The following is a 14,130-nucleotide window of genomic DNA, read 5'->3' as shown; positions in this document are numbered from 1 at the left end:
ATGAACTTTGCTTAAGAGACCCAAAGAACACCATATTTGTCCTCTTAAATCTTTCACCTAGTGCTGCTGTATGTTGCAATTGAAAAGAGCAGAAAACGTTCAAACTCAAATGAAAGGGTCATATAAGTCATACTGCAATAACCACAGAAACTATTTTTAAAACATTTCAGGCTCTCATTATGATGTCAAGGGGTGGGGAAAATATTGAACAAGTACCCAAAGTGGAACGCAATTTGACACCAAAATCACCATTGACTAATATCAGATTGAAATTTGAAGATGAAACATGTGACATAATGGTGCTAGAGTGATGCAAAAATATTTTAATTACCTCAAACTGGAATGTTTTCAAATTTCAAAGGACTTTTTGGATTAAGGACCCTAAATAGGAAAAATATGAATTCACTGCTACCGGGCCATTGATTTTACAAAAATACCCCAGGATTTTAAAAGAAAAAGTTACTCTCTTCTCCTTGCTAGTCAAACTGAAATGTTGGTTTAGGCTCCATATAGACAACGGCTGCTTGCCAGGATTCAGACAACTTATCGGAACGATGGCTGCTTGGTAATAAATTCATGAAAATGGATTAGTGAATGCACTAAGAATGACAAAAACTTAACTTATACACTAAAGTTTAATGTACACACATACAGAGTCCCCTCATACATTTACAATATATACTAATGCTTTCAAACTTGGGATATTTTTTACAAAATGCGTTATTTTCAAGAGTGCTGAGTCCAATTCAGTGTACACACAGAATTATTCATAATACGATGGCAGATTCTTCCCTTGCTGATTGACGTTCATAAAGGGAACACGAAACTCAAATATTTTCTGCTGGACTGGGCCTTCATGGACTAAGAATAACATTCTTCACCAAGTTAACTCGTTTGTCTCAATGCCTCAGTTATATCCAGTATATACCTAACCAAACTGGATAAGTCATGGGAACATTTCATTAAAACTGTGCACTTTTTAGAATATAGTTATTTTAAAAGGCATTAAGTCAAACACTAAGAATTTAAAATAAACTCACAGCGCTAGTGAAATATAATGTATCAAAAACTACATCTCCAGCTAAATTCTTGTTCCTAGGAATTATAATGGAAATCAGCCACAGAAGCAAAACATAATCAAACATAATATAAAAAAGGAAGACAAAAAAGCAAAAGTCTTCAGAGAGGTTTTTAGGATTCACTAAAGGCTTTCTAAACAGGGTATAATAAGGGCAGAGAGAAAGTTGAATGTATCAGGAGTGTCTACAGCACTGATGACACTAGAAGGAGAAAATACATCTTTTTCTACCTGTCGTTGTAAAAATCGCTGGTTTAACTCTATGAAAAATGAGTGGTTTAGGAGAATAATAACACACATGAGAAAATTACAAGTCGCTCCATTGCTTTGCAGCAAAATGAGTATGGCCATCACATTTTTTCAAAAAGGCCCTAAGTGACTAACACAGTGCTTCCTATCAAGTTTATTTAATCAAATCTATTCCCCTTGTGGTTTTAAGGCATATATATTCCTCTCAGATAGAATACCAAGGCTCTACAACAGAAGACAGGAATTCTAATATTTACATTTCACACTCTGAATACAAGACAGCCAGATTTTATGCAAGTAAACAAATATTTAGATTGATTGCAACCAACTGGCATACAAATAAAGCAGGTCAGGCAAAGTTGTTACAGATGAAGAAGGCAGTCACCTAAGGCTGCTGGGAGCAGAAAAATCACAACCGCCTCTTTGCCTAGTTTGCTTATGCTCTGAACCTCAAAACCTATGCTAGCTGCTACTGTCAGAGAAGGGGATGATAAGGGGATGATTATTTGGGGTGGCATCTACCGCTGTGGCTGTACAGGAGCAGCTCATCTCAGAAGCAGCAGTTGTTACCTCAACAAAAGTGAGTTTGCAGGCATTAATGAGAAGCTTTAGCCTCGTTCTGATAGAAAAAACACCAAATCACACATTTGGCCCTACAATAACATTGGTAGTTAACAGGTGATATAGATTAAAATTGGTATTTAAAATGAGACATGTTATTTCCTGAAGATGTTTTGGTTTCTTTTTCTTTTTTTTTTTTTTTTTTTTTTTCCAGCCTTGTGCACCAAATACCTTTTTTCTTTTCCTTTGTTTGGATTTGGTAGAGTCCTGTCCAATCCCACCATTCCCCAGGGCTCCTGACGGGGTTTTCCCAAGATGTTGCTGTCCTGCTGATGCTGGGGCTGTGGGTGTAGGAGGTGGTGTGTTTTCAGGAGAGTCAAGGCTGGTCTTCACACTTGTAGATTGCCCTAAGAGATGTGGCTATAAAAGCAAGATGTCAAACAGCCATTATATAATCAAATCAGAAAAAATATAATTATTGCCTTCTTAGATTTACTGTCAGAAGACATGTAATACAGAATTCAGTCTGCTCTTTCTAGAGGTTACTAAAATATCCGTATCACAGCAACGCATGCAATACAGCACTTATTGCACTTGCTACTGTTGACAGCTTTAATCTCCAAATCTGCGATAGAGAGCCTTCAATACAGGGAGAAGAAATTTCCACCCAGGAAAAGAGGTGGAAACGGTAGCCATTTAAATATAAAGATTCTGCTAAGAATTTAACACTTGGAGCTATAATTTAATGTCTTTCCATCTAAATCCATAACTTCAACGTTCATAAACTCCGTAACAGAAGCCTGTATCAACACCACATTCAATAACATCTACTTTGAAAGCGACAAACTACCAAATACAGGTAAAAAAACATAAAATGCATTAATACGTGAAAAAGCAAGATTTACCTCAGTAGAGTTGTGATACTGTATGAAGGTGGCAGATATGGCATGACTGAATGGGTCACCTGCTTTGGGAGCCATGTCCTGCTTAACCAAAAGGGCCAAATCCACCAACTGGAGGGGCAAAAAGAGCCGATAAACAGGTAGGTTTAGTGACATGGTTCTTACTACAAATGCCATTGTAACAATGAAGAGAGAGAGGAGTTGTGGGTTGGGGCAGATTATTCTTAGTGTTTCTCAGCTGAAAACAAAATTATTCAGAGATATTTCAGCCTAAGGAATCTTTCTTTTCCACTCCTGTAAATATATGGAGTAATTTATCTACCCAAGAGGGCTCGGCTTGGCACTAAGGTCATGTTTTGTTTTCCAGGAAATCCTGCTTTTTAATCCAGTTGTGCAATGGGGTTGAATGAGCCACAGCACACTGCCAAAGGTCACATAGCAAAGTATGTGGTTTCAGTCTGGACTTGAATAAAGTTCGTGCTGGACTCCGCTCTCCTCTGTAACCATTACAAAACATTTCAACTACCTATAGGGTGTAGTACACATCCGTCATACGGTAAATGGAAAGACAGACAGGAATCCAGTTAGCTTGGTTAGCTGAAGTAGTGCCTGCACGCTGCTGAAGGGACACAACACAGTCACCTGAGGCTGAAGTACATCCACGAGTAATTAATTCATTTTGTTTAACTAGAGTTCAATCAGTATACTCCCTTACCTGTGCCACGGTCTCATACGCTAAATAGGCCAAAATCTCCATTGCAACTGCATTTGGCTTTATTTCCATACTGCTACAGTCCAACCAGTCACGAAACTTGGATGCTTTCTTTGCTGCCAGTTAAAATCATAAGGGGAAAAGGAAGAGTTAACAACAGGTAGGCCAAAATAAGGCATTTTTTCCCCGTCGTAGAAAGTACTGCAAATGTGAAACAGGGAGTGTGAATGTGGTTTGATTGGCCAAGGAAGGAATTATCAAAATGGAACGAGTGGGGAAAGACTGTTAGTTCATACACAACATTTTGGAGACCCATAAGCAGCATGCAGTAAAGAGAAAAAACACACAGTTAATCAATCAAACGGGAGATTTCACAACAAGGAAGGGTTTACCTCAGAGAACTGTAGATGGGACAAACCTCATTTTGCATACATAATTGTAAAGGAGATAATATGATTGCATTACATCTTTGATGAATGAGAGAAAGCACTAGAAGAAATCAAGACAAATCTGAGCCCAGATAAAATGATATAACTGTATTAACAACAGCGAAGACAAATGAAGAAGGACAGAACTAGGAAGTCATGTTAACTATACAGGGATCAAGTGCTGACAAGGCAGCCAAAATGATTTGTAGGTAAGTGTTTTAAAAATGTGCTTTGGATATAAAGAAATAAGGATAGATGTAGATCTGCAAATGATAAACATTCATACGAGAACTTCACACTGCTAATGAATGAAATCACTTAGGAAAAAGTACAGAGAAAAATATGGGAGGAGGAACATTGTATTTGCTGAGACAGTAAAAGGAGGAAAAAAAGGATGATTTTACTTAGGTCAGTGGTGGACAAGCTGATCACAGAAAGCTGTGGAGACTTGGACAGAAAGGAGCTAGTAATATAGAGGTCTTAATGAGGGCTGTTTGTGAGACAGGACAACCAAAATTAAGTAAATACAAAGTGGGAGAATCATTTGAAATAGCTGTTTCAAAGAGGACTAAAAAGCTAAAGACAAGTCAGGTGTTAAACAGAAAACAGGTGTAAATAATGGTTATTTTTTTAGGAGGGAATGAGAAGGAGAAGGCTACATTGGGTCACTGAAGAAAAAAACCCAAAAACCAAGCAAGAGAAGTGTGAAGTTGACAGCAGGACCACAAAATGTTCCCTAGAATTTAAATTTGTAATCCTGTAGTACTTGATCCTTTGATGGACCTTTTCTTTTGCCTGGCTTTAGAAGTGCACAGGAATGTGTGGAGCTGTAATTATTAATATATATTGTTAGAATAGGCTTCTTGAAGTCCCTTCCAGGTTTATTCTCTTGTGACAGTTATCATGGCTTTATACAATAGTAAAAAGGTTTACTACTTTAAACATAGCAATACATTCAATTTTTACTAAAATATAAGAAAATAAGTAAAAAAAATAGCCTTTGCATTAGTTTTGAACAAATGTTCTGCATGGCCTTTAGTATGTTCTATCTAGTTGAGTTCATATCACGCAGTTGAATTTGTGCAGGAGCCTCTCTTGCTACTAATTTCTAAGCACTGTAATTCTCTTATTCTTTAATGACATTAAATGCCAGTGAAAAAGAACTGCATAGACGTGGTCATTTGAAAACACTGTGAAAATACCATTGAGATTATTTTTATAGATCACAATCCCCTGGTCAGCAACATTCCATTTTATTTCACAAATTTAAGATTTCTATTTGTTCTGTCTCCAGATGATAATTTTTGGATTTAAAAAATGACTTTATCACAAACCTCTCATTTCCTGAAGTCACCCTAATCTGAAGTATCATTTAGCTAATGGCTCACAGATGTGTGATGCCAAATTATAACTCAGCTTACAAAACATACTGAATTAGGAAAAGAAATGCTTACAAAACATGTTTTCCTACATTTGCTGATACAGAACAGTATTTCAAATGTGTCATTTATTTGCCATAAATGAATCACTCTTTCTTCGAATTTAAAAGGAAGAACAAGATAAGGTCTCTCATTTAAAGACACCATTGTGTTCAAGTCTGTCTTTTAGGATCATGTGCTGTTTTGTCATGATTTTTACTGGCTCCTTCACCTCACTTTCTCTGACATTTGACCTAAAACCTTAGTCATCACTTAACCGCTTCTGTAATGATGTTTTGCTACATGATCAAGCCCATTAATTTACAGCTCATTATAGTTGTGGCCCACAAGTACTTCTAGTAAGTTGGTTTTCAGTGCTAGTAAAGCCCTAATTCTGTCATCATGTTATTAGTGTTGGAATGGCGTATACTGATGAATTTGGCTAATGTTGAATAAATTCCACAGCAGGAGCTTACAGCTTAAAATAGAAAAGACTTTAGTAAGTTCTTTGTGTCTCTGCGGATAGGGAAATAAAAGCAAAACTTGCTGCTCTTCTCTAATTTTAGATGCATTCCGAAAAACCTGCAACCATGAAACTTTACTAATATGCTGACTAGAACGCTACCACGACAGACTTCAGGCAAGTATGGTTGTTTTAATCCATTTACTCTTTACCAGTTCTATCTTTGCAGTCGTCCCCACCAGCACAGTAGTTGAGCATATATAAAGCCTGGTAAATATTCAAAAAAAATACTCTGCCTGACAGCCTGAAACTATGCTAAATTAACTGTTCCCAGGAGTTATGCAGACAAAGAATTTAAAGTTTTGTTACTGTGGATGAAACAAAAGTGCTTTCAAAAAACATGAGGTTCTGCTGTGTTCTCTATTACATGAAATAATAATTGAACTTCTTAATACAGTTCAGCCGTTATAATACTTACAAAAACTCAATTGCCGACTTTCACAAAATTCTGCATACTGGACGGAGTCCATCATTCGTGTTTGTCTTTCTGCTCTCTGACAAAAGAGTAGAAGTACATGATGTACCTTATTCCAACAAGAACTGCATTCCACAACAGAAATTATAGCAGCAAAGCACCCCTGCCATAACCTTGAAGTAACCCACCCAAATTAAACATGCACTGAACAAGTTAAGATGCAGCATATAAACCACAGATTGGCTATTAGTCTCATGAGTTAAATTTCCCAGAAGAGCGTGTCAATTCTTATTTTAAAAATCTGCTTGCATACCGCTCACCTACGACAGCGACGAGGGCTGAGTTAGGAAAGATGATGAGCACTCTTGCCCTGACCGAGGTGTTTACAGATGACCAGACAAGTAAAACGTTCTCCTGGACCGAGGCCAATGTGTTCTGCACTGAGCAGAACTGAACCTTTATGCTTTTAAAATGGGAGCACAAGCAGCAGTGAAAAGAATAAATTCCATCACATTGAGGAGGTACCAGACAGAGTGGTGCATGAACTGCCCCTTCCCACACAAACTTTCAATATACTGTAATAATTAAGTGGTAAATGTGTCTGCTTCATTTTTATTTTTTTTTTCACCGTTAATCTATGTTTGATATTTTTATACTCCTGAACACCTACAGAAGAAGAAAGGAAATTAGACTGAATTAGAGCTCATTCAAGAAAAACCCCTTAAAATGTTCACAGCTGGATTTAAGAACGTATTTCACACAGAGTCCAGTGTAAACCAAAAGATTCTATCTCAAAAAAAATCAAAGTATGAAACCATAAATATTATGCACACCCTTCCCTCCACATATATACTATGCCACAATTGAATCATGGTTGAAGCAGCACCGAAGTTCACGGTTAGGTTTGAGCACGTGTTTGAGTTTTATTTACTTCAACAGTGCAGGGGTGATTTTCACCAGGTAGGGATCTGATCTCTAGAAGAAATTAAATCCTTCAAGTATTGGAGGCAGGAAGCGGTTGTCAGATTAAAGAGAACAATTATTCTCTTCAGAAGCAGACAGCTTACTCCAGTCTCTCAAACAAAGAAAGTAGATTGTCTTAAACATCAAGGAAAGGAATATAACTATCTTCCAAACAATAACTCGATGAATAAATCTTTACACCTGGTAAGAACAGAACTATAACTAAGGATACAAAGCGGTATCAGGAGCGGCTGATGGCACCGAGGCTTTACTTCTGTATTGAGTCCATACAGCTCAAGAAACCATGCACAAAGGTGGTTAAGTACAGGTGTGTCCACATTAAAGACAAAAACAAAGAAAGAAAACACACACGCACACAAATTTTGCTGTGACTCCTCAAGCACTTCTACACCTAGTGAAATCAAAATTGCAGAGTTCTTTAATCAGATTTAATGGAAAACAAAAGGGCTGTTGATAAGAGTATTTGGAGACAGGCTATACAACCAGCATTTGGTCTTAGCAGTTTCTCAAATCAGAAAAAAAAAAAATAAAAAAAATAAAAAAAATTAGTACTTCAAATACAGTTTCTTCCTCTATTCTCTGCCTTTTATGTCACTCTTCTATGACAGTCCTCCATCAATTCTGAGATCTTGTTGACAGACAACTTGTTCAATTTAGTTGTGAACTGAACCACCAGCTGTCCAGGAGCATACCTGGATATTCCTTCTTTCATTTCTTCTCTAGCCAGTCAATCGTTTCTACTGTATTTTGACTTTTAATCACCAGGATAGAAAATGTTCTACTTAAGCATTTTTCAGTTCTTCTCCCATGCGTGTTGCTGGCATCTTGACTACATTTTGTAGAGCTACCGTTTCAGAGAAGTAAAAATTTTCAGTCAACCTATTCCATCAAGACATTAAGTCTAGACTGATTTTGTATCCTTTAAAAATAATTGCCACAATATATGCCATAACTTCAATCCTCACCTAGCATAATCATACCAGAGATCTGTTTTGCCTCTGAATTAATTCAGTCATACTTTTGAAGACAGAAGGTACCACCAGGATCGTCTGAACTTCTGCATAGCACAGGACACTTCTCACACCGTACATTCTAGAAATGGCAGTCCTAGAATTTCCTGTGTGATTTCACTGTATGTTTTAGAAAGGCATCTAATCTGGGTTTAATTTTTTCACATATTAAGAAATAACTTCTTCATATAATTAAAAAATCTAACTTTTTATGCAATATAGTTTAAATTCTGCAATCGTTTGTGTCTGTTTGCCAGTCAGAAATTACTAGTTGGGCACACCCATGTGATACTGAAATAATTTAACTTTAGGTGGGTAAACAAATAGACTGCGCTTCTCTAAATATGACAAAATTTTCTTGAAATTTTACACATGGAAGTGTGCAGGCTTGCAGAACTGTTACTTGAGATCCCCCGGCAACAACCCTTCCTCTGAAGTTCTCTAGCCCAACCTCCATCTTAAAAGAGGACTATTGCCAACACTAGACGCAGTCAGCTATGGCCTTTTCTAGCTAAGTCTTGAAAACCTCCAAGGACAGAGATTTTATGCCTCCTCTGGGTAACCTGCCCCACTGTTGCACTAGTCAAAAAGGTTTCTAATGTCCTACTTGAACCTGCCAAGCATTTGTGGTTGATGACCTTCTTTATCCTACCCAGCAATACTAAGAAAAGGTTGGCTTTATCATTTTTGTTACTGTCCTTCAGCAGTTGTAGGCTGCTAACCACCTTTTAGCCTCCTCTTCTTCAGGTTAGGTAAAACTAAGTAATCTCTCTTGGTCTTTTCTGAGAGGTCACGTGCTCCAGGGCCCTCGGCTCTCGGTACCTTTCAGCTAAACCCTTCCAGTTTCTCAGCATTTCCGTGGAACTGAAGGACCCAAACCTGGATGTAGTGTTCCAGATGTGGCTCAACAGCAGCAAGCAGAAGGGCAAGGCAACTTCCTTCAGTCTGCCAGCCACAATTCTGCAAAACTGTGGGTTTTGCTTTAATATGATGACACCAAACTGTTGACTCAGTTTCAACTTGATGTTCATTAGCAGTCCCCCAGGTTCTTCCCAGAAGGGTTGCTACCCAGACAGTTGGCATCCAGCCTGTACTGATGCATGGGGTCACCCTGTCCCGGATGCAGAAACTCGGTGAAGTTTCTGTTGGTTCGGCTCGCAAGGTTTTCAAGACCTGTCTGGACTGAAGCTCCATCAACAGATTTTCAGAATTTGCATTTTGTATCTTTGCCCACATTTATGTCCACGTTGTTGATGAAAGTATTGAACAATATGGGCCCCAGTATCAATCCCCTGGATATTCAGTTTTTACCTGTTGCCACTGATATGTCAAGCCATTGGCTATTACCCTTCACATCCAGCAGTCCGAGGGATTTTAAACCCCTTTGCAACAACAAGGCATGCATAGGAAAGCAAAATCATATGAAATGCTAAGATGATAATATGGAAACTGCAAGAACAGATTAATCCCAAGAGCAGTTATGTTAAATTAAATGATTTAGCAATGGCAACTCTCAGCAAATAGACTATAAAACTGAAAATGCATGCTGTCAAATGCTAGTCAATATGCCTCACAGTATGTTCACTATCAAAACATTGAAAGTTTTTTTATAGTAAGTGAAACAAAAAAATACTAATCAAAGGTTTATTAAAAGAAAGCTGTTGCTGTGGGATTTTTCCAATAGGGACTTCATTTCCCTCTACAAATTGTCTACAGTAGTTGTCTAAACATGGTACTTAACTTTGTTCTTATATACTAAATGAATACTTACACATACTTTTTTCTCTGTATTAATATTTTTTATGTAGTAAAATTACCTACATATCTGTGAAATAAAATTGCTTTCTCCCTTCAGTTCTCCTCTCTAAAAGGAGTCTTTCTTAAAGGTGGATTCTAGAGTGATGCTCTAAACCACCACCAAATAAAACAGCTTTTATCATAAATAACTGGACTATGTTTTCTTCCCAATACACTTTAACAAAAAATCCCCACATCATAGCATGGGAACTCACAATTCAAGGGATAAGGATAGCCATTCCATAAGAGCTACCAGTTTTAGAATAGTCTATAAATAATCAGCAAATGTAGGAGAAATAAAGAGATGGATAGCATAGGTATATCATCTTTAAAGAAACACCAAAGCAGAAGAATACAGTAGATCATCTTTCCTCTTCACTTCTCAAGATTATAAACAGCAATTATTTTCTCTTGCATCATCCCTGCTTTGGAAAAATTTTATGTTCCCTTATCTCTACATTTCTAAAGTATATTTTATAAACTCAAAATGAATCAATAAAATGGGATAAAAAGAGAGAAAAAAGAGTGAGCACATTGCAGTGAACACAGTGTTACTCCAGGCCAAAAAGTTTAAAGGAAATGTCATTCAATGTTGGGGAAGTCACAGAAAGTTTTCGAAAATGCTATGACCTGCAAGTAATGCTTTCTTTTAAGTCTACAGAATACCCACTTGCTCTTTTTCAGTGTCTTTATTTTTTAACTATTTGTTTCTTGAAAACAAGAAATGATACAGGATGTTTTAACTAAGAAACTACTTCAATTTTATACGAGTGAAATTTTCCAAATGCTGTTCTTGGAAGGAGTAGCAAGTCACTCCAACAGGACTGAAGTCCTCCTCCATCAGTACGAAAGCAAGTTTGCTGGGAATCTTTCCTACCTGAAGAAACACTGAAACCCCTAATGACATGCCACCTTGAAACAATCTCAGCATGAAACCAGATACAATAAATGACATCAATGACACTACCCCGCTGGTTTATCAAAAGAATTAAAAATATATAGTTTTTACTCCCTCTATTGCAGTACTAGGCACTCTAAGCAGTTAAGAAGCTGAGTTATGTGGTGTACAGCAGAGTTAAAATACTTTGCATGCTTTCCTTGGAACATGCTGAAGGATGCAGTAGATAGGACCTGGCACAGTAAACGTATGCTTCGTCTTCCAAAAATGTGTTGCATTACATCTTTCTTTCAGCATGAAGAACTACAAAGGGAGACTAAAAAGGGAAAGGAAAGAAAAGGTAAAGAGTTGCATGTTGTCACCTGCCATCCAGGATGAAAAATAATCTTATTTTGATTCCATTTTAAAGCTTTCACACTTGACATATAAAGCTCTTTGTGTGGGGGGAAGGCAGGAGGCCAAATGTTAACTTGCTTACCAACTATTTCGTATTTGAAGGAAATGTGCCGAGTAGCTGCTAAGCTGGAACATTTGAAAAACCTATGCAGCATGGCTGGACACCTCTGTGTTTGGCAACAATGTTAATGATGAAGATGCTGGCTTCCCAAACTGCTTGCATATTCATATTGTGGCGTGATTTCCTGATTTCCTTTGCTAAAGACCTCACCATTGTATACCTATCACGCTTCAAAGGAGCTAGGTGACTACCCTAGGGAAAAAACAAAGTTGCCCTGCAATGGCTGATATTACTAAAAGAGTATGCTAAGTAATTTTTTTTTTTTTTTTTTATTTAGACTAGAGAATAACAGAGCACTGTATGCTGTACCTGACAGCTCTAGGGTTGTAGGTCAAAAACTACCTCAGAATAAAAAAAAAAAAAACAAAACATTTGAGAAATAAAGCACAAGGCAGCTCAATATTGAAGCGTTTACAAAACATGCTGAAAACACATTTTTAGTCTTCTGTACCTCAAAATTATCTACGGATTATCACTATCTGAAGATATATTTTTCTTTTACATAAAGGAAAAATGTACTTACTCTTCGGAGAATCACTTGAATTGGTAAGCAAAGAAAAAAAGGGGTTTAAGAGTAAGCATTTTCAAAGATTAAGCTTACTCAGAGTTTTATACAGAAAATAAAAATGCCACTTGGGGAAAGATCAATAGCTTTTGTAATGTAATACTTGATTTGGCTATAAAGTACAGACATACAGGGAATTTTTATCATTTTTACCCACCTCTTATAGAACATACCATACATTCTGCAGTAACCATTAATCTGAACAAGTCTGCATAGCAAACTTGAGGCCTTTGATGTAATACTGGGTTTGAGTGCTCATATGTTTAGTACAAAATTCCCAATATTAGAAGAAAACACGAGGTCTTTTTCTGGCAGACCAAGGTGATTCCAATTTTAATGTATTTTCAGAGTTATAAATAGTAAAAATAGTTTTGCTTTTTTCTCTACAATATTATTAACACCATTCCCCCCAATAAACAGAGTTTAAGACCTTAAGAACCTTAAAAATCTTAACTGCTACACAGATGTTAAGGATCTACAACTGTACATGACATGAAACGAAGCTGTGGAAGATGTCAAATATTAATTAAAATACTTCTTTTTTAATTATGATTTTTCGTTATAGAAAATCTGTGATTTTCTGTCCAGGGCCAAAAGATGGGATTCACAGGAACAACTTAGACATCTGTAGTATCCTAATCATTCACCTAAAGTCCCTCTATAGTAAAAAAAGATATTAGGCACTTTCAGAGAGCAACCTCATTCTAAACTAGATGTTTAAAATACGTCAGATGAATCACATCTATGATTTTTTCTGAAGTTCATCAACTGCGGACATCTGCAATGGAGCCCCAGGGATACTGGCTTAGGTCTACATGTCCACAGTCCAGACATCCTCAGAAAAGCAAGACGAATCCTGCAGCGATGAGTGAAGAACATCACCAATAGAGCAACTTCCATTTTAGGGCTAAGCAAGAGCCAGGACTAAAGAATGACTCAGTAGATTTGGTTCCTGCTCTGATCTCAAAGCAATGCAACTATATACAAAGGCGGCTTTGTACCCCGGGTGTGCGTTAACTCCATTCATCTTCCTCAAAGCATGTAAAACGTAATCTAACAAAGTATGTGCAGATAAGCAGGGGGAAAAGAGCTGGAAAGACTATTAAAGATTATGTAAAAATTTCAAGGGAATTCTGAAGAAAGCAAGCAAATGAAACTGCACAGACAATAACAAAATGAATGGATTAATTCCCAGCAGTCATGATCTCATTGCTTAAGGAATAAATAAAACTGACCTCCTGATAGGGACTCACTGCCCCCGTAATACTTTGCCCTCGAACATATGCAAAATCTACACATACTGTATTTATTTGAACCAGCTCCATATCATATCCAAATTCCTTGTCTAAATTTATTACTGCTAGTCTGAAATGTGGAGCTGGAACCTGCAAACAAAACATTCCCATTTCATGGAATACCTTTGATTTCTACAGGAAAATATTTTTTTCTGCTGTAATAAGTATCATCATGAATTTTGTAAAACTATGTGTTAAATTTATGGCTATCTTCTACCAGTGCTTTCCAAAAAACATAAAATAATTTTGGATAAACTATGCTACCAAACTTTAAAAGTTATGTGGGATTTATTAATAAATTAAGGTGACTGATCTTCCCTCACTTTTCTGGTTGAGGCCACGCTAACACCTTTCTGTGGTTTCCATCTGGCTGTACATCAAAAACTTTACATACCAGGTTAATATTAGGATACCTTCATCTCTTCTGGATAGCATTCTTCTTAACACTTATCCTGACTCTGTATCGATTCATAGATGAGGTTAATATAAACAGCTCTAGCATCTCACAAGTAAAGCTTTCAGTCATCAAAACAGGCATCACTCATTGTCTGGGAGATATGAACAGCAGAACAGTCCCTTTTGCATAGTGACTTTTACAGTTTTTCTCTTATTGGCAGTCAAAATCAGCCATCGCACTCTATTGAAGGATAATACAATAATTACAGAGGCTCACTTGTTAGCAAAAGGAAAATATTGTAATATTTTTAAAATATTTCTTTTAGCTTTATGACTAGAGATATGGATAGATGGATAAGTAGAAGGACAGATAGCTTAGAAA

At 36.9% G+C, this 14,130-nt stretch overlaps 1 protein-coding gene across 1 annotated transcript in view; it reads right to left on the bottom strand.

Moving 5' to 3' along the window:
* The window catches only part of SUPT3H (SPT3 homolog, SAGA and STAGA complex component), a 281,477-nt gene that overhangs the window by 54,717 nt on the left and 212,630 nt on the right, over positions 1-14,130 (bottom strand). Inside the window, exons 7-10 of the mRNA XM_049819342.1 lie at positions 6,290-6,365; positions 3,506-3,618; positions 2,794-2,901; positions 2,120-2,308 (exon numbers count right to left, since the gene is read on the bottom strand). Of these exons, the coding sequence (XP_049675299.1) occupies positions 2,120-2,308; positions 2,794-2,901; positions 3,506-3,618; positions 6,290-6,365 (486 nt within the window). The remainder of the gene's footprint in view (positions 1-2,119; positions 2,309-2,793; positions 2,902-3,505; positions 3,619-6,289; positions 6,366-14,130) is intronic.

Source organism: Accipiter gentilis, chromosome 16, assembly GCF_929443795.1.
Source record: "Accipiter gentilis chromosome 16, bAccGen1.1, whole genome shotgun sequence".
NCBI classification, from domain to species: domain Eukaryota; kingdom Metazoa; phylum Chordata; class Aves; order Accipitriformes; family Accipitridae; genus Astur; species Astur gentilis.
This window is presented reverse-complemented; position numbering and strand designations above follow the sequence as displayed.